Here is a 20,315-nt window from a genome sequence, read left to right as displayed (position 1 = left end):
TACACCAACAAATACAAACATTTCATACAAAGCAGCCACTGCATCTCACTGGTGGTGCAAAGGTGGAAGGAAGGGCAGAACACTTCTACATGCCAATACTCTTCATCCCTGTTATCTAGTATTTTTTTCCAAAGAGGAACTGCTTGGTTGGAAAAGCGACTTTGGCAGTAGATTTGGCAAAAAGGCACTTTTCATACTTGTAACCAAGAAAGAGATTAAATAGTGTACAGTAACACTGATGGGTACCTTGGCATCTGTGAGGATAGAAATGTACAGTGCTGTTTTCATTACTTTTCATCTACGCTGCCCTAAGAACACTGGAAATTTCAATACACAATTACCAGTTCTTATTTCCAGGCTTAAAACAATTAATTACTCCACTCTGTCCCCAAAAATACATGTGTAGAAAAATGATTTTATGGATTAATTAAATTTGTTGCTTAGTAATACACAGACAGGACTCTTTTGCCATTTCTACTTCCAAAATCTATTTTGGCTATATTTAACTTACTAAGTAGAGCACTGCAATAGGTAATTCTATATACTGGACAGTGGTGATGATCCTACCTCCACAATGAGTGGTCTGTATTTTGGAGATAGGTATTTTGGAACACCTCTTCACTAGCCCAAGAGTCAGAACATCAGTAACATGAGGCCTGCATTACAAATCCCACCCTTTTGTGTGCATTTTTCCATTTCAATCGATCCTATAAGAATCAAGACACCTTCCATGAGGTGAGCCAGGCCGGTGGAGAATGACACTTCACTTCAAAAAAAAATTGATCTGACCTACATACAGACAATTCTAAGGGTGTTTCTGCAGTGGTACTCAAAGATAATAACTGGATCACAAAACATTTAAATATTCCAGTAAAATCAAACACTGATCTTTGCAGGTATTTTAATTGTACCAAAAACACAGAGGAGAAAGCAAGGGCCACCCACTCTAGAAGGAACCGGATACATTCTGGGAGACTCACTTTACCAGAAAACACCCTGAACAGCAACTCTGAATACTTTCCATTGAAACATAAAACCAATCCATATTTCTGTAATAAAAGAAAAGAAGGTAATTTATTTGGCTTAACTGTTTTAACTGTATTTGTAGTACGTATTACATCATACAAAAAGCATACAAAGAACACAGTTGCTTTTAAAATACTCAGCTGTGTAAAACTGAAGATTATGTTTGCTTCATTGGAGCAGGAATATTGGCAGACGCTTGTTCTAGGTAAGCTAATGGACCTTGAGGCATTTCTGCAGGCTTTTTGTGCTGCACACTAATGTCTTCCAGAACCTGTTGCCAGTGTCGCAGTTTACTCAAATGCTTCTGAATTAATGCTTCTTTTCTCTGCAATTCATTTCTTAATTCTGAAACATCCTACCGATGAAAAAATTGTGTATTAGTAAATAGTATTCAAAAAGACAACCACCTCACATAAAGAGCATCTAATTTTTTAGACCTTGAGCTTTCAAGCTGATCTTACAGTAGAAAAATGGAATAATGGAAAAGTGTCTAATGATACAGAGGGAAAGCACTGTGAATGCACTACTGCTGCTGATCTATGCCACATAAATTCTGAGAGCACCACTCCCAGCAAAATCTGACTGATTAGTTTGTCTCTTCCAATGAATTATCAGTTGTGTTCCGATACTCCACACAGCAGCAGGTATCCAGCTTCTCCAGGTTCATGCTGAGAGTTACAATAACAGTCAAGTTCTATCACCTTAAGGCACAGCTTCATGTTGAGAAACCCAAAATTATGAACCCACTGATTAAGGTACATACCTTATCTGATCTAGCACAAGACAGGTAAATTACATACCTCTTTAATTACTTGTTCTGGTTTCTGGACTGACAGCTGCAGTCTTTTTTGTAGAAAAAAGCATTCAGTTTGTCTTGCGACATCGAGAAACTTTTGGATGCACTGATCAACACCTAAACATATAACAACAAGATTGAAAGAACAGCTTTCAAAAATACAAGATTTCAGGCCGGTAATGGTAGTGGTCTATTAAAAACACTTCTCACAGTACTTTCTAGAACGAAAATCTTCAGAATATTTAAAATAAGGTATTTATAAACCAGTAAGTCCCTGTACGAGACACTGCTTTGCAAACTTTCAAGTTATTTTAGAAGTGCAGGACAACACTTCCCCCCAGGTTTTTATTTCTAACAAGGAGTAATAAAATAATTCATGGAACTTGGTTGCATGCCTAAGCAACAAGCTCAGTACAGAGTTCTAAAATACGCATTAATTGAGGAGAATATTCTGCCCTCATATACTACACACTACTGTTTTGGTAATAAACGCTGTTCCGTGTCAGCACATGAATATGACCAAATACCCAGAAAAGTTTTGAAAAGTATTTATGCCGATTTTAAAACGCCATTTGAGTGAAGTTTCAGAAAATTTTCAGGGACAACTGCCCTTCTAAGGAGTAGTCAAGGGCCACTTTTCAAACTCCTGTTCGTACCATTATTTATTCCACCTCCACAGAGGTGCGTCACTCAAGCCCTAAAGCACCGCTACTGAGCTGCCTGGCCTGGCCTTTCCAGTTTCTTTTTACTGCTCCATACAACTTCCGAATGCACCGCATCACCTCCCTGGTGTTTGACACGCATTTCACTGCACGGCCAGATCAGCCCAACCCCAGGAGCCAACGGGCCCTTCCCACCAGAGCCGGGCATTCCCGGGCGGGCTTCTTTGCTGCCACTGCTCCCAGCAGCCTTCCGCCGGGAAGGGGCGACGACCTGTCCCTGCCCCGGGCTCACCGGTGCGGATCTCCTCCTGGTCCGTGCCGTTCACGTAGTCCTGGCTCACCAGCGAGGCGAAGCAGGCCTGCGGAGAGGGAAGCACCGCGCTGAGCGGCTGCGGGGGCCCGGCGTAGGCAAGGCAGTGCCCGCCCGTGGCTGCCCCCCCTCACCTCGAAGGACGCTTCCAGCTCGTCCACCAGCGTGTTGTTGGGGTTGCGCGGCCCCGCGGGCGGCGCGATGAGGCCGGGCGGGCCGGGCGGCCCCGGCGGCGGCGGCCCCGGCCCCTGGGAGCCGAACATCCCGCCCAGCGCGCCCGCCATGGCGGAGCGCCGGCCGCGCATGCGCTGCAATGGGGCGGGGCCGGAGCCTCGGGCATGCGCTTTGTGAGGGGTAGTGCCGGGCCATTGCTGCTCGTTGTGTCGCTGCGCCCCGCTGAAAAGCGTCGGCACCTAAGAGATACTTCAGTGCATTGAGGGGATCCCTTCTTAAGACTTCTCCAGACTAAACACACCCAGCTCATGCAGTCTCCCCTCATGTTCCAGTCCCTCCGTCCTCATTGCCCTCTGCTGGACCCTCTCCAGTAGCGCCGTGTCTTGCAGTGACGAGCCCAAGACCGGAGAGAGCACTCCAGAAGTGGCCTCACTCAGGCACAGGAGGTGGGGAGGCTCACGTGCCTCAAGCTGCTGGCCACGCTCTTCCCACTCCACCCCAGGATACCACTGGCGCTGCTGGAACAAGGCAAGCAGAGACAGCAAAGCCATCCTTCCCAGAGGGACCCTCCTCCTCCAGCCTTTGCCCAGCCTTGTGTCTCACAGGTGCGAGCCTGGGTAAGCACTGTTTCAGCATCACTTGTTCTGACAACAGCATTTAATAAAAAAAACCCCAAACCCACCCTAAACCAAAATAAACCCTCACCCTATGGGCTTGGACCCCCCAAACTGTCAAGAAAACATCACCCCACATTTTAAGCCTCGGGATCTTTGAACATATTGTGGGAATAATGTCCCTGCTTGGAGTGTGGCCACCTCACACCAGGAAAGAGGGGAACTATAAGGATGACAAAACCCATGTGAGATGAGGACAGGTCCCCCTAAAAACACACAAACACTAACTTGCACTCTTAGCTTTCTATAAAGAAGTTAGAATATACAGTCTTCTTGACATGTTTATAACTTACTACATAATTCTGTGCTGAAGCCATGGTAATGCTAATCACACAACATCATTTCTGCCTCAGTACATACCAAAAGCAGTTTAGTTTTTCTAAGGAAAAAATGCCAGAATGGTGTTTTTATGAACAACTTGGCAGAGTGATCGCTACACCACCTACAGTTCACCCAAACCTGAGGTACATCTATCAGATTGTTTATTCTCTCAATCAAAACTCACATCCAAATAATGTATTTAAAATTTACAAATTTACAACAAATTATGTCTGCTTTACATATAAAATAGGCGTCTCAATTTCCATTATCATGTTCCAGTATTAAATATTTCAATCGTTAAAGTAATTTTTATTTTAAGCTGCATAATATGGTATGGGATAACAAATCTCGAAGTTGAGATATTCTTACCCAAGTAATAATTTATAAAATGCATTTTTAATTAATTGCCATAGTGAAAATATGCTTGGGACATTCATTTATGAATGATACCTTTTGAGATGTTTTTGTTTCTTAAGGCAGAGTGGATGATTTTAGAACAAGTGTTTTTATTTGGCATTGTGCCTGTCTTGACTTAATCGAGCCGCAAATTCTACAAGCGTCCTCGTGGGCCGCCCTGCCATGCCCTTCCGGAGATACGGCACCTCATCTTTATTGGACATCACCCCAGCTATATCCAAATGAGCCCAGTGAGGGGCAGTCACAAACTCCTTCAGGAATGCAGCAGCTGTGCATGCTCCTCCAGCCCTGTGGGAAACAAAGATGTATTGTTTCCAAAGCAATTCCAACAGCAAATATATTAAACAAAGAGGTTGAAAGAAAGGGGCACATGGAAGGTATTGGTTCATCTTACCTGCTGTACTTTCCAATGTTACTCACATCTGCAAGAGGACAGTCTGTGACTTGTTTTGTGTAATGCTCAAAAAGAGGCATCCTCCAAACTCTGTCCCCTGTCAAAATGCTGGCCTAAAAAAAAAATAATATTTTGAGCATTTTTTTTTAACTGCACTTGTAAGTCCTGTTTTCATGCATGCTTCTTTTTGTTTAGGTTTATCAGTCTAAAAATCTTCAGCCCAAGATATAAGGTTTTTGGATATACAGTGTTCTCAAAACAAAGCAGGCAATCCTGCTTTGTAGGTACTTTAGTCTTAGCCAAAAGGCAACATCAGAAGACCACATTTTTTATCTGTTTTTCCTTTTCCCTGACAACAGAAATCCTTCCCCTCAGAGGCTTCCTTGAGCCAATGCACTTCAGCCACTCACAAGGTCTCTCTGAGTTTCTGCCTCCATGTTGTTAAGCAAGATCAATTATCTTTTTAACATGAACTAATTACTGCCAGTAGTCCAGAGTTTATGCATAGGCAGTGAGTTATCAGAACATACAGATCCTTGAGATGTGTATGATACTACATCTCACTGAAGAGCTAGTAATTAAGTCAACATTATTTTCAAGTCAATATAGTACTGACGTCATTCCTGTAAAATTTCAAAATGTAATAACATCTTTTCAGATTTGCATAAAGACTTTCAGTAATGTACTAACTTTTCAACAAGACGTATCACTGAATTATTACTATTATGATTTAACAGAAATATGAGGTCTACCTCATAGAGGTGAGTCCAAAGCCAAGATGAATTTGTGAACACTCCAGTCGCAGCAGATCCCAATGCAACATCCATGGCACCTAAAGAAACACACCTTCAAGTTTATATAACAAAGGCAAAGGTGGACCTGAGCTATTCCCCATATCCTGACTCCTCACAGAACTTTCCATTTTTAATTCACATTATCAGTAACAGAAATTTATCAGACTGCAAAACCTGAAGACTTTAATACACTGACAGTTTTGAAACTCTGAACACTTTAAAAACATTTATATATTCTAATAAACACAAGAAATCATAAAAATTTGATCCTGTTTCCCATGAATCTATATTTTCTGATTTCAGATGTTCAAGATAATGTATTTAACAATAATCGTATCTTCAAAAAAAGCCCCCTGGTTATTAACAATAATCCTTATCAAAATATTAAACCATGGGATATTTATCTATTTGATGCCCCAGAACTGCTTCTCTCATACCAACACTCAATCCTTACGAAGATGGAAAAAAAGAAAAGCAGTTTAGCAAAACATGTCAAAGAAATTTCTATGGGAGCCCTCCTTCCTGCTTCCAAGGATCCCAGGCTGGAATACTTTTGTACAAGCCAACAATCTTAAAATCAGTTTCCTTTCTGTCTGTTGAAATTTTCCACAGCATCTGAACTGGTAAAACTGATGGAACATAATTTAAAGCATAAGCAGAGAATCTACATAAGCATAATTATTTTGCTTAGCATATTCATTAAGCAACACAGCGAAGTCCTGTCTGAATTACTCTTCTGTGTTTGCTTTTATTTCAGCTACAGTCACCTCACCCAGGACAGCTTGTTAGTGAGTTCATGAGCTGCATACACAATTGCTAGTTTTAAATTTAAATTTACAACTTCATTATTACACAACCACAGACATGAAACCATTAAAACATGTTTCATAATGCCTAAAAGTGTGCAAACTACACAAAAAATAGGAGGTACTTCAGTCAAACGAATTCTTGGGAAATGATGACGACTCTGCTGTTGTCATGGAGGCCCGAGCTAGCTCAGAGTGGGAGAATGGCCCCGGCTAGGTCAGAGCTCAGGCACTCAGCACACTGCTCAGGAACCTGTCTGGGCTCGAGTGGTCCGTGCCAGATGGGCTGGGCAGGACTCTTCCATGCACATGTCACTTACTACCTGTGCAGCACACAGCCCTGGGAGCTGAGAGGGCTCAGCTCAGAGATGGAAGAAGCACAGGGAAACACTGTGCACAAACATTGAAGTCAGCATGGGTTTTCCTGCTCTTGGTGCCAGCTGGGCGGAGCCAGCCCAACTTCATCTCCAGTGCTGAGCATGTACCCTGCATGTCCCCTCCCCACTCCAGAGACATACAAGCTGTGCTTGCTGTTATCCTGGAACATGTAAAATCATCTCAGTTGCCTTTGAATGGGTTTACATATGCAGCACGACTAATCTACAGCCCAACACAAAACTGGCTTTAAAATGAGCATGGAAGGGACACTGCTTACCTGTTAATGTTGCAGCATTCACAATAGCCCTGGCATTAAAATTGTGGGCATAACAGAGAGCATCAGCTAACAGCAGTCTTCCTTCTGCATCTGTGTTATCTACCTTCAAAGGCAAAATCAGTAAAAAACCAGATAAAGTACCGTAAACGTCTCTTTCACGGATGTATTTTTCACATATTATCTTAAATAGCTGTTGGATAGAGGCCGTAGAAACTTCAGGTAAGGAAAATTTACTCAAACTACGCTGATAAAAAGAAAGAAGAAATATAGTATTGATATACAGTTACATTTAAAAAGTGAAACTGTAACTGTAGCTGAGGTAAGTCATCTTTCAGCACTACAACCGCCTCTGCATGCTGGGTCTCTGTACTGCTGGCTCCTCAGAAGAGCCTGGAGAGGTGTCTCAGGGGAGCACACAGGCTGCACCATGTGCTTGGAGCTACCAGCACTTCCTTGCAGATTTCTTCTTGGTGGGGGAATACATGCCCAGTCTTTTTCCCTCAAAGCAGAGGGTGGTTGGCTGAAGTCAGTTTTCAGAGATGAATGTCAAAGAAATGGAAGGTTCAGCAAGTCAAAAGTGGCAGAATCACAGAAATTCAGACAAAAAGAAAGCCATCTACTTCTGCATTCGATCAATGACCTACAGCACGATGACTTCCAGCACAATTTAATCTATTAGATGAGTATGGAACCATTTATAATAAATATGAAATGTATCTTGGGTACTGATTTGGCAAGCTCCTTTGAACCAACAGCCCCTATGACTCAGAATTCTGATTGTATTAAGCATTTTGGCAGTGTAAAGACCTTGGTTACATCAGCAGGAAACTGATGTCTTATTCTCATGTCTTACTCCAGAGAGCAAGGAATTGTCCTGAAGGGTTTGCTAGAAGCAATTAACGTTATTTCTTTGGACTTAGAGCCTGTATTTATGAGCATTTTAACAATCTCTTGCGCCAAACAAGCTTTTCTAGCATACTCAATAAATGACCTTACTTTGCAGCTTTTCCTAGCAATTTATAAAAAATGTCCCATCTCTTCAATCTGTATTTGAAAAACTCCTATGATAGCAATTACTAGTTAGTAATGTGCTTCTTACAATTTTGAAAACAGCACATTTGCACTGCTTATCTTCAAGGGTTTTTTTCAAATGTACTCTGGCTGCAGTCAACTTGGTTGATTAAACCACTTCACTAGAAGTACTCAAAATCTAAGTTTCACATGCATACCTGTATTGTTTTTCCATTCTTGGCTCTAACTACATCCCCAGGCTTGTTTGCCTTACCACTGGGCATATTTTCACAGAGCGGTGCCAAACCTCAGAGACAAAAAGAAAAATGAATTATTAGTTTTCTTCTCAGAAAAACTGTAGAAAAAACCCACTCTGATAAACTCCAAACACATCCTTAAGGAAACAGTACAAGTGTAATTTTGAAACTAAGCTCAAAATTGAAATTTTCCCAGTTAATGAAAGACACATGGTCCAGTTTTCAGTCAGGGAAACTCCTCTGCTTGATGCACCACCAGGCTCTCTCACCTACACTACGTTATCACTAGGGTGTTCTTCTGCATTTTTCCTAGACAAGTGATATGAGAGGAGCAATAAATATTATATCTCCCATATGTAATTATTCACAAGTAAAGGAACTTCATTCTTTCTGATAAAAAACTTGTCAAACACTCCGAGTCATTCCAGCTCTGCTCATCGTATAATGTCTAAAGTGGTCCAAGGATTTGTCACATAACTCCAGCCATACCAAGAACAACTAGGAATGTGCAAAAAACAGGCTCAATGTCAAAACTGCAACTATGACTGGGATCATGGAATGAAAGGCATTTCACTCCTAGGGAAAACCTGCACTTGCACAAGGTCCACTAGTGGAACACCACTTTTCCGTGGTGTGGTGTACAGACTGCCAGCCTTCCCCATGGCACACTCCGGTGAAGAACGCCGCGAGGATGTGTGTGGGCATCGCTGCCCTCTCCTGGTTGAAGCACAGAAGTGACTAAAGTACCAGTTTGAACTCTAAGTCCAGCTTCCCAGCTTCTCTAACTAGAATTTATCCTAGACCACGTTCCATGTCACTGCCAACTGGGCTTGCCACAGTGTCTGAATCAGCTCATTTAATTTTACCTCTGCAGAAAAAATAAACTTAAAAAAAAATAAATCATTGCACATACATAACAGTATCAGCAGACTGGTTTGGTTTTAGTTTTCTGCTGAGATATTCACTTAAGGAAACTGGAGCTGATCCCTCTTCCTGTTCAGTTGTGGCACACAGTCATGGAGGTAGCTCGGCCCTCCCGACTCCTTTTCATTCTAACATCTTATACAGAGATGCACATTCCTTCTTGTAATGAAGGATCAGGACTTTTCAAAGACTCATTGAAAGTATCTTTACTGACAAACATTTCCTGCTTAAGATGTAAAAATCGTACCTTGAAAGTCTTGATTAGGTGTTCCATTCAAGTAAAGAATAGTAATTTTTTGGTATGCAAATAAAAATGGAAGACAGGTTGAGCAAGGGAATGAGAGAAGCAGGTGTACAAGAGTCCATGATGTTTGTACATGGCTTTTACCATTGCTAATACTAGAAAAATACTCTCACAAAACCTTGTAGAACTAAGATTTTTTGATTCTCCACACAAAAGCACTTACCAATTATGTTCAAAGGTAGATGTAGAGCTGCTGCTGTCACAATGGCTGAACAGACAGTTGCTGCCCCTCCCATATCTGCTCTCATCGCATCCATACCCGATGACGGCTTCAGTGAAATGCCACCACTAGAATAAACAGCTCAAGGTCAGAGACACTGATGAACTGATGATGTTCTGTCCATCAGTATGTGTTAACACCAAATATCAGTACATGCTAGACCTCGTGCTCCAAATACTTCTGCAACCCTAGTAAGTGTACTGAAAGCAAGGTATCTGGATTTTCATTTCAGATAAAATTTTACTTCCTCATAATTAGGAGACCACAAAAATCCAGGTAAAGTGCAGTGGAGTGACTCATTGGTCTTCATAATAGCAGTGCACAAAACAAACAAAAAAGCACACTTGGTAAAAATCAGCATTTGGATGGGGAACTGACTGAAATTCTTCAGTAGTATGTGACACGGAAAGTAGTTATAAGGAACTGCTGCAAAGAATGAACTGTTTTCTATTTCCTTAAGGATCATCTAGATGTCCAGTGACATACTGCAATTCTAAACATGCAAATTCTACATCCACAGGTTTGTTCGGGCCAAGAAAAAAAAAAAAAAAAGAGCACCTTCTTTATTCTCTTTCCCTCTGAATTTCCTTCTTCCCCTTACAAGATGATGGCATATTAATTCCCATTAATTACTCTGGACAATAGATGTTGTTGCATTGCCAGAAAAGGCAGCACAAGCTACTGTGTAATGCAAGTTCAGCAGAATGGTATTGAAGATGTGCTGAGCAAAGAAAAAGCATCTCCCTGTTGAACAGGAATAGCAGGAAAGCATTTTCTCCCCCTAGTAATTAAAATATTGGTATACAAGCATACATACCTGTCAAATGTAACTCCTTTTCCTACAAATACCAACGGGGAGTCATCTGTTTTGGCACCCCCCAAATAGTGAATCTCCAGAAAGATGGGAGGTTCAGCTGAACCCTTAGCTACACTCAAGAATGCTCCCATCCCTTGCGTTGTTATCCAAGACTCTGGTCTGGAATAGAAACACGTATTAGTTTTGGTTTTTATTTTTTTCAACCGGACACTTTGACCAAGGTGATTTTTTTTAAGACATCATGATTCTTGAAGGGTTGTACACACACCATTTCATTTTAGTTAGTTATTTTGGAAACCGTAGTTTAAATCCAACCACTACTACCTATTTTGGTGAAGCAGAAAAATACTTCCCCAAAGTTGCTCTTTGATATTTGTTTTGCCTTGTTTAAAAAAGCCCAACAAAACAACAGCTTGTCTACAGTTTCTGCATCAGAAACACTGATCTTCCACTTGCCTATGAGGGTGTAGATGCTAAAGGTATGTGAAGTAACAATATTGAAGCAGGTTACATTTAGCTTTCTGCTAGCAAGTTCTCCCCCAGTCTTTTGTTTGTCAACAAAACAGCCTCCAACACTTGCACAACCAGTAAGCCCATTTCCACTACAGAGCAGAAAGTAGGAATTCAGGGGCAAGAAGCACCAACTGTGCAAATTCACTTACAAGGGCTTTTATGGCTCCATCTCACATTTTTAAAAAGTATTAAAAAAATCCCAACAGGAATACTAATAAATAGAAGATGTTTTATTACCATATCCACACACAAAAAAAGCAAAGGTATGTAAAAAACCCACTTGGGAAGAAAACAAAAGGTACTTAATATTAGCCCTCTATTCACTAAGGCTTCTTTTTACGGCACGTGTGTTAATTAAGCAGTAATTGACTGCATGACTAATTGATAGTAATGATTTTACTGCATCTCTGTATCTTGCTTCCTCTGCAAACTAGCAGCTCACTTAATCCTTGACAACAGCCTGCAGTCTGGGCACCCCTCATACCTTTCCCCCAAACACTTCCTCTGCTTTTGTCATTTGAAGTAGCAAAGGGAAAACGAGATTTGAACAACTTACAGATTTGAGTAACCTGGAAGGTATCTTATCTTACTGTTATGGTCCTCAACCCTATAGAGAAATCATTTCCATGGAATTTACCTTATGTGAACCTTCACATTGCTGAAACTTCTGAGCTTCTGTTCAATATGTTCAGCAAATTTGATTGGAGTTATATAATTAGCTGGAGCCTCCATAAGGTACCGAGCGAGGTTCTGCCCCTCAGCATGGATAACACCTTTTTGCCAGGCTTCACTTTCAGCACTAAACAACAACACACAATGATCAGGATTATAGACATTTGAAAAAGTAAGATGTTGTCAGCAATCACATATTCTCTTTCTTAAAATGCAGTACCATTAATTTGGAGCAATTAAGAATATTACAGTTATCCTACTACAAGGACTCGTGTCTAGTAACTCATCTCTCGTTCTAGTCAGTGCCTAATACTTCAGAGAAAGCTAGGAGAATCCAAGAGTAGACAGATGTAAAATTATCTATCCAATTCATTAGGTCTTATCCTAATCCTTACTAATCAAAGATTGGCTTAAATCCTTAAACACAAGGTTTAATATCCCTTTTGAAGTTTGTAATCAACTTTTAACAGCCCTGTAAGTTTTTATTTACCATATAAAGTCTCAAATTCTGTTTTTCCCTTTACTGAAATATGATTATGTGGTAGAAGTGGAATTTGGATCTCATTTTCCAGTGCACTCAGAGCACTTCACTAACAAATGACAGAGCAAACATTCACAGAGCTGCCTGTGTAGGAGTAGGGAAGTCTCTCTGGTTACTTTGCCAAACAACCAGTACAAAACCTTTCATTTTACTGAGATAACTTGCTTTATAAGTTATCACAAAGCAAGGCATTGAACTGGATTTTGACTCTAAAAAGAGCAGGACAATGATAGAGAAATGCAGGAGGAATGTAGAAATATTGCCTGGATATGGAAGGATGTAATAAAGAAACCAAATGTCAGCTGACCCTGAAACTGACAAGAAGTGGGACCTAGAGAACTTCAACGGGTACACCACGAGCAAAAGGCAGGGCAGGAATAACACTGTTCACTTGCTAAATGGTGCAGGCAACCTCAACTGAACACTGAGAAGACTGAAGTGCTCAATGCTGGCTTTGCATCAGCCTTAATAATTATAAAGATCTGCTTCCAGATTCCCCAGTTCTTTGTGCTCAGCAACAGAGTCTGAAGAAGAAGGGCACCCCTCATGACAGGAAGAAAGACTTGGGACTTAGCTTAAGGATGATGGACATACACAAGTCCTTGGTAGTAGGCAGCACAATTCTGAGGGAATTGGCTGGCACCATTGCAAGCCTAGGCTCTTTCAGTTTGAAAGGTGTAACTGAATGCAATCCCTGATGACTGAAAAGGATAAACACGCATCTTTAAAAATGCCAAGGAGGATACAGGGAACTATAAGCCAGTTATCCTAAACTAATTCCTTAGAAGCTTGCAGAGTAATTTCAAAGTAATTTTGAAAGCCATTTCTAGGTATATGAATTACAAGATGGTCACTGGGAACCAACATTTTAGATTTGGGGTAAAGTCCTGACCAACTTAACTGAATTCTGTGATGAGAGGGTCTGTCACAGAGGACCACAGTGGATGTAATTGATCTTAAAGGTCTTTTCCAGCCTAAACAATTCTGTGATTTTTCTTGACTTTAGATAGGTTTTCACATAGAATCCTTGCAGAAAAATTGAGAAAACACAAACTGAAGCAGGAGTATGTCTGAACACAGACACATCTCAGAGCTGCAGACTAAGACAGTAACAGACAACAATCTCAAGATTCAACAAGGAAAAATGCAATAGGACACAAAGAAAAAAAATCCCTATGAGTGTAGTTAAGCACTAGAACATATGGTCTAGTGAGGTTGTGTGATTGTCAGCTCAGGAGAAAACAAAGGCCTGATCAACCTGACCAAGCTTTAATATTGTATGCAATGTCCAGGTTATCCCTAATCCAAGTTGGAGTTGGACTGAATGACCTCCAGAAGTCTTTTCCAACCTAAATTACTATATAAAAAAATTACTTCCATAACTGGTCATATGACCATCTATGTTTTCAGGAAATGTTTATTTAATACAAATGTAATCAAATTCAAACACAAATTTCTAAACTATCTGCTGTGCTACAAAATAGGAAGAGTGTTTATTTTATATATAACTTATCAAGACATGCTTAATCAAGAGGCTTCCACTTTATTTCACTAACTTCTTTGTCCCTGTTTGAAGTATGTACAGGAAATACCTCTTCCCTGCGTGACAGAATATCCTACACAAAACATCCAAAGCCCTCTCCGACAATTGTTCTGAAACCAAAAGCTTTGGTTCTACTTTCTGCTCTCAGTAAGTGATGTCTATTTAGAGACCAGAAGAAGCCAGGCTTCTCTTCTTGCTTTATACTCTGTGAATGAAAATATAACAAATGAACTATGTAAAATATATCCATGGTGCATTGGTCTGGCAGTTAGCAATTCTCCAAAGGATTTATCCATTTATGGAGTTTGAAATACCTCTCCTCCACTATTCTGGCACAATACCAACAGAAGTCCTAGTATATCACAACTTCTCTTCAGGTAGCTTTTACTTTTATTTTTATCCTGGTCCTTCTTTTCTGTGAAGCAGCATTTATTTACCCTTAACCACTGAATATGGCATCAAAACACATGGAACAAACACTATAAATATACTTGAGATGTAAAATACTTCAGGAAATTCAAATGAGTAGGAGTTCAGAAGAGTACTGTTGCTAGCCCTATTCCTTCAGTTTTGTTATTCTCATGCACAAGCATGCCGTGCACAGTTTTATAAATAAGCAAACAAACAGATGAATAAATAGTAAGCTTTCCTTTGCCATCACCTTCCATGAAGCTGAGGAGTAACTACAGGCTTCTTTTTTTGCTTCAGCTCATTATATTCATGCAATCCAAGGACAGCACCTTCTGCAGCTGCTTGTGCATCTCCACAGGGGTCTACTTCCACACAAGGGATCTCCAGCTCCTGGATCTGCCTACAGCCAACTGAAAAATACCGAGAAGAAGACCAACCATTACACAGAACAGCGAAACAGGTGTCCAAGGTGATCAGTGGGACATTGCAAGGAAAAAATAATTTTACCTCAAGATATCTGAGTTTATAAATAAGTCAGTCAAAGAGATCATGCAGTAGAAGAATTAAAAATGCTAACGATCATATACTGGCAAATTTTTACTAAAAATATCAATTGATGAATTATAATTATTAAAATGCTTTGCAAGAATAAAAAAGGAAAGATCACAGTTGTTCTGACTCCTTAAAGCTCATTCTATAGCAAAGCAAGGCTCTATTATTCTGGAGTGCTATAAATTATGACTATCTACAGGTATCAGAAATTTGTCATAATTTAGCTTTTTGCCAAGAATATGACTGTTCTATTCTTCCAGATTTGTTTATATACCCTTTTATAAACAATGCATTCCATAAATTCTATCTTGTTCTTTTGTACTTTTTGTTAAAAAGTAATTTAACAATATTTTATGTCAGGTACAAAGTGAACATTATTAACAATGTCAATGGCAGCTCCAGGCTAGCACTTTGGACATACATAGAGCTATACAGACTATAAATCACAGCCTAGAAAGTCTTCAGTGAGAACTCTTAATTCTTATTTACACACTTAGATGCAGCAGTCATCCTTGATTAAGATAAGCCTTGATTAAGATAAAATATCTCAATTATGAAGTAAGTGGCAGAAGTAAATATACCTGCATACTTAAGTACAGAGTGACCATAAAGTGAATCGGTGATGCTCCCCGGCTTCAAAATACTAATTAGACAAGCACCTTATCAATATCACACTGTTTAGGAAAGTTATTTGATATAAATAACTGCAGTTACCTGTCTTCAGATTTGATTTACATTCTTGATAACTCCTTGCTCACTATGGAAAAATTTATATGATTATCAGTGCCAAGTAAATGCATTTAACAAACCATGCAGTCAATTGCGCATTTCAAAACGAAGGCATACCTAGACCTGGTCTTCAAAAATGGAACATGCTGCAGAACTGCAATTGCTTTACAGACAAAATGCTTAAAATATTTTAAAAATAGTTAACCTGCAACAGCTGTACGAATATTTTCTTTGCCTTCATTCCAGTTTTCTTGTTCATTTATTCCAGCATTCTTCTTACCCAAGCCAACGACCACCACACTTGGAAAGTCCTAGATGAAGCCAACACACAAATGGATTCACTTTCCTCATTGTTACACCCACACCAGAGTTGCTAAAAAGACTTTACTTTCCAAATCAAACCAAGCATAGCATTTAAATACATGCAGTACTTTTTCTATATCAGGCACTTTTCATAAAGAGTGCCTGCATGGTGCTGCTGTCCCATGCTCCCAACCATTTGCCACAGGCATGCAGTCAGTTATTCAGTTGTCCAGTTAATAATCATGTGCACTGCACATAGCAGACAAGGCTTTGTGCTCAACACATGAAAATGTGATACTCCCAAGGGCAAGCCTAAGAGTCTTTGGAAAGCAGATCCAGCTATCAAGGTGTAAGAAAGGTTAGAACTTATCTGGAGAATTGTAACCTTTTTTGGCACAGTACTATGTTCAAGAAAAAAAAATCACTTCAAAAGCTCAATGTGTTAGCTCATCTCAGGAGCTCTGCTGGCAGGATTAGCCAGGTAGCAAACCAACGCTGCACAAAGGTATACCTCTCCAGAACTCAGGAAAACAATGCAGCACGGCACACTACATGCTTGCCTTATAAGCCGCATGCAAGTTGAAGGAAAAAAAGAAGCAATGAAGATCAAAGTAGCCTTTTAAGAGTGAAGTAAAGTTTGTATAAAACTCTATGCGAACATAGATAATGTTCCTATAGCTCTTAAGACCAAATTAAGTTAGTCTTAAGCTTTCCCTTCCATCTCTGTCAGCCTCTAACAATGAGCTTTCATACTGCTACACTGTAGTAAAGTCTTTAGTCCACAAAATGCAGAAACTTGTATTAGCCTTCCAGAAAATCAGTAATATCAGTTAACATTCTCCTATCTTCTTTTGCAGAGATTTGCTACTCACTTCAGAGCCCATCCTTTATGCAGAACTGGGATAATGGGACCTCCAGTGCACTCAACTTCATGATATTTCTGAGAGCCTTTATACCAAGTCCGGTGTCACCTGCATGGGGTGTCCGCACAGGAATTTATACATGGTAGGCAATTCTCACTACAAATGGATTTATTTCAGATTATTTAAATAGCCTTAATGTAAGATTAAGTTACTTTGACAGGAATACCTAGGATCACATCACATGCCTGCCTAGGCCTTAGCTAGGACTCCAAGAAAGCACAAATCATTCCATATTGGTCAGCTTAACATATGTGCATTAGATCTATCCCGGCTTCTCAAACAGCACCAAAAGCCTGACTTTGAGCAGCTGAATCCTCATCTCATACCCGATCTCAGTCCTGATCTCATTGTGATCTATCATGTCTGTGCAGACAGAAGTCCTGCTTGAAGAACAGTCCCATACCTTGTTTTCAGAGGTTTCAAGCACCTGAAGCCTATGAAGGGACTACCTTGTGTTAGAACGGTCAGGTGTGTAAGCTCTTTGCACCTATCAGTAACTCCTCACACACTCGCCCCTCCTGGACACGGGAGGCATGGAAATCACATCCAAAACTGCCATGCTTTAGCTCATTCAGGAAGCAGCTATTCAGAGTACAGCACTTTTGGAGCAGACTTGTTCACATCCTCTCCATTTGCACCACAGTGGAGGGAGTACACGGCTGTGCAAAAGGCTGTGCAAACATGGGGAGTGCAGAACAGGAGTTGAAATGGTCAAGAAGAGGGAAGAAGAGCAGGCCATTTATACAAGCACAGCAGTGAACACAGCATAAAATCAGACATAAGGACAAACTTCACACATCCACCAAGTAGCGTACAAAAACACAGAGTTCATACCTGATGCAAACCATGAAATACACGTGTTTTGCCTTTCTTCAAAGGTGGCCCACATCTAGGACACAAAAAGACTCTTTCAATACAGAAGGCCTTACTTGTGATACATGTAGTTACAGCACTACATTTACTCCATGACCACACAGTGTGCCACACATGCACTGGGATGCTTGGCTCTGTACTGATTCAGAGCAGAGGATGGGTCACATGACATTTTTGCATGTTCAAATTTTTGCTCAGTGGTTGGTTTTATCATGGGAGTTCCCCTCCAAACTGTCGAAGCAAATACCAGCCAGACAGTGATATGGACACAGACAGTAATAAGGAAAAAAAAATCATCCCTATTGGTATTTGTAGGTACTTTAGTCCATTTCAGAAGCTTATCACACACTTACAGGGACAGAAGTGCTCTCAGCTTTCCAGACACAAGCTTATCAAAAGCATCTCCTGCAGTAGTGAACTGGGCAGCACCACCATCCTTTTCACTAGAGTAGACTCCCAGAACAAGACCCTAGAAAAGGACACGCGTTAATGTAAACAACACGAAATTTAGAGAACCATCAGAGAGGCAGCGAGCACACTGGTCAAACTACTGCTACATCTGTATGTATTTATCTCAGTTTTTGAATTTATCTAACGTGATGCACAGAGTAACTCTTCAGGAAACCAGGATCAACTACTGCAACTACATTAAAACGTGAAAAAGAAATCAGATACAGCACCACTGAACTTACAACAATTCTGTCGATCACATAAAGACAAAAACTCTTTCAATCGGTAATTTTTAAACACAAAAAAGCTTCTCCCCGTCAGTGCAGACCTCCAGTCTTGGACACCCAAGAGGAGCAGAGAGAGCCGCAGCAGCACTCCTGACTCGGCTCCGGAGGGCACACGGGGAGCTCAGCCGAGAGCCGCGGGGCCGAGCGGCGGAAGGGACAAGGCAACCCCCGCCCCGGCTCCCCCGCCGCCGCTCACCTTGCCGGCCGCGCCGCGGCTGTAGCCCCGCGGCGAGGGGCCCTGCGCCGAGCAGCTGCAGGCTCGGGGCACGTCCCGGGCGAAGCGGCGCGCAGCCACGCTCCGCACGCAGGGCAGCAGCATGGCACCGGGCGCGGGCGGCAGCAGGGGAAGGCGGCCGGGAAAGGAGCGGCGCGGCCGGGCCCGGCGCGCACGGCGCCTCATCAGCCGGCGCCGCGAGGGGCGGTGCCCGCGGCCGCGGCGGGGCGGGGCGGGCCGGCGGGGAGGCGCGGCGCTCCCCCAGCGGGGTCCCGGGGTCGGCAGCTGGGATCTCCTGCGGGTGGACGGGGGTTCGAGCGAGGGCGCGGCTCGGCTTCCCGGTGGATTTTTGTCCTCTCTGGCATGCTCTATATAGATGATCGTACTTCTCTCGGGGGTTTGTCACAGACTTAAGCACCCCTAGGCTGCACACTGCATACTTATTTTGCATAGTGAAGATTAAAATGTAAATCATTTAGGAAAAATAAAACTTTACTGCAAACGCACGTTATTTTCTACGAGAAAGCACTAACAATTTCAGGCTGAGATTACAATAAGAAATCAAACTGTGGTAAATGAAAAAAAAAAACCACAGTGAGAATGTCAGTGGTTATATTCTGTCAGGAAAATTCACAACAGAATGTGGGGTCATCGCTGTAATATCAGAAGTAGATTTACACTCAGCAAAAGTACTGCATGGAAAAGAACTGGTTGGAGTTTGCAGACAGTTACTGTACTGTCAGTCTGAAGAGCATTGAACATTCACTGGACTTTAATTTCAGGTGATACAGACAGTTTTTGTTTCTTTCCCTATCCCTGAAGCGTGAAGCATAGATTTTAAGTAATTCATTTTATACATGAGAATAAGACACCTTATGAGACAATATGTATAACAGTGTTTGCTTTTCCATACATCTTTAAGTGGAGTTACACTGTTAGACCAGCAGAACATGATGTAGAAGGAGTTGGGCCTGTTCTCTAGGAGTCCATTGCACTTCCCACCTCACAGCTTTTTCCATTAAGTGGTAGAGAAACAAATAAATGTTTTATTAAAGACAGCAGCACTCAGAAACAATGACTGAGGCAAATTGCATCCAATTTGATTTATCTTGTAAAAATACATTTTTTAACATTAAACCATAATATTATTTAAAGAATCAAAGTGGTAATTAATTTTAGCTTCATTTATTTTGGCAAGGCTCTTGTATACAATTAACAGTTTTTTAGTTGTTTCAACTCCATAGCTCCACAGCTTCTCTACATTCATGTTGCTTCTATATATTATTCTGCACGTACAAATTGAGTGGGTTTTTTAGGATATATGAAGTTGTCTTTAATTTTATGGAAAGATAGGATTGAACCCATAATGTCTTCAAAGTTCTGGGCAGATATTACTCATAAATGTTCTCATCTGGGATTTCTGATCTTCCAAAGTAAGAAGTGCCCCGAGAGAAGTATTCATTACCACATGTTGAGCATGCATATGATCAGATACACTATGTCATACAAAATAAAAATCTTTAAATAAAGTAGACCACATATATCAGGTTGCACATTTTTGAAATTAGTTTATGAGGTACAAGGGAAAGCTGAAAAGGTCTAAGTGATAAACTTAAATTTGGTTAACCCCAGGGTAGGCTTTCTAATTGTACATTTCAAATATGTATGACTGCATTTAACCTTTTTTTTCTCCAGACAGAATTTCCCAGGGCATATATTCCATCCATTGACTTATCAGTGTA

The 20,315-nt window shown here is 41.0% G+C and overlaps 2 protein-coding genes across 3 annotated transcripts; both read right to left on the bottom strand.

Annotated features, from left to right (window-relative positions):
- Positions 1 to 876: 876 nt before the first annotated feature.
- On the bottom strand, positions 877 to 3,104 carry MED28 (mediator complex subunit 28). The gene is made up of 4 exons (XM_066185516.1): positions 2,929 to 3,104; positions 2,777 to 2,843; positions 1,827 to 1,939; positions 877 to 1,381 (listed from the first exon to the last, which is right to left on the bottom strand). Exons 1-4 carry the CDS (start codon positions 3,097 to 3,099, stop codon positions 1,184 to 1,186), a joined length of 549 nt encoding a protein of 182 aa, XP_066041613.1. The 5' UTR covers positions 3,100 to 3,104; the 3' UTR covers positions 877 to 1,183.
- Positions 3,105 to 3,677: 573 nt separating this feature from the next.
- LAP3 (leucine aminopeptidase 3) lies at positions 3,678 to 18,702 on the bottom strand. 2 transcript variants are annotated; one of them, XM_066185515.1, is made up of 13 exons: positions 18,556 to 18,702; positions 17,976 to 18,091; positions 17,584 to 17,638; positions 15,729 to 15,834; positions 14,493 to 14,652; positions 11,713 to 11,874; positions 10,563 to 10,721; positions 9,689 to 9,813; positions 8,259 to 8,347; positions 7,030 to 7,132; positions 5,527 to 5,606; positions 4,775 to 4,887; positions 3,678 to 4,668 (listed from the first exon to the last, which is right to left on the bottom strand). In XM_066185515.1, exons 1-13 carry the CDS (start codon positions 18,676 to 18,678, stop codon positions 4,470 to 4,472), a joined length of 1,590 nt encoding a protein of 529 aa, XP_066041612.1. In that variant the 5' UTR covers positions 18,679 to 18,702; the 3' UTR covers positions 3,678 to 4,469. The 2 variants fall into 2 exon arrangements, with proteins under 2 accessions (XP_066041612.1, XP_066041611.1); XM_066185514.1 differs by lacking the exons at positions 17,976 to 18,091; positions 18,556 to 18,702 and adding an exon at positions 16,699 to 16,797 and having other exon boundaries at positions 3,680 to 4,668.
- Positions 18,703 to 20,315: the final 1,613 nt, after the last annotated feature.

The sequence above is a fragment of the Chamaea fasciata genome, unplaced genomic scaffold, assembly GCF_029207755.1.
Source record: "Chamaea fasciata isolate MVZ Bird 193981 ecotype frontalis unplaced genomic scaffold, bChaFas1.0.hap1 SCAF_6, whole genome shotgun sequence".
Taxonomy (NCBI): domain Eukaryota; kingdom Metazoa; phylum Chordata; class Aves; order Passeriformes; family Sylviidae; genus Chamaea; species Chamaea fasciata.
Note: the sequence above shows the minus strand (reverse complement) of the source record. Positions and strands in the feature narration are given on the sequence as shown.

What these genes read in the sequence shown, in the direction of transcription:
- MED28 (XM_066185516.1), bottom strand. Translation starts at nt 3,099, where the DNA reads ATGCGCGGCCGGCGCTCCGCCATGGCGGGCGCGCTGGGCGGGATGTTC. An exon ending in CCAGGAGGAGATCCGCACCG is followed by an intron (nt 1,940 to 2,776) that starts GTGAGCCCGGGG and finishes TTATATGTTTAG; the next exon opens with GTGTTGATCAGTGCATCCAA. An exon ending in CAGAACAAGTAATTAAAGAG is followed by an intron (nt 1,382 to 1,826) that starts GTATGTAATTTA and finishes TTTCATCGGTAG; the next exon opens with GATGTTTCAGAATTAAGAAA.
- LAP3 (XM_066185515.1), bottom strand. Translation starts at nt 18,678, where the DNA reads ATGCTGCTGCCCTGCGTGCGGAGCGTGGCTGCGCGCCGCTTCGCCCGG. An exon ending in ACTCCTCAGCTTCATGGAAG is followed by an intron (nt 11,875 to 14,492) that starts GTGATGGCAAAG and finishes GTTGTTGTTTAG; the next exon opens with TGCTGAAAGTGAAGCCTGGC. An exon ending in TTTGGACTCACCTCTATGAG is followed by an intron (nt 4,888 to 5,526) that starts GTAGACCTCATA and finishes TTTTTTTTTTAG; the next exon opens with GCCAGCATTTTGACAGGGGA.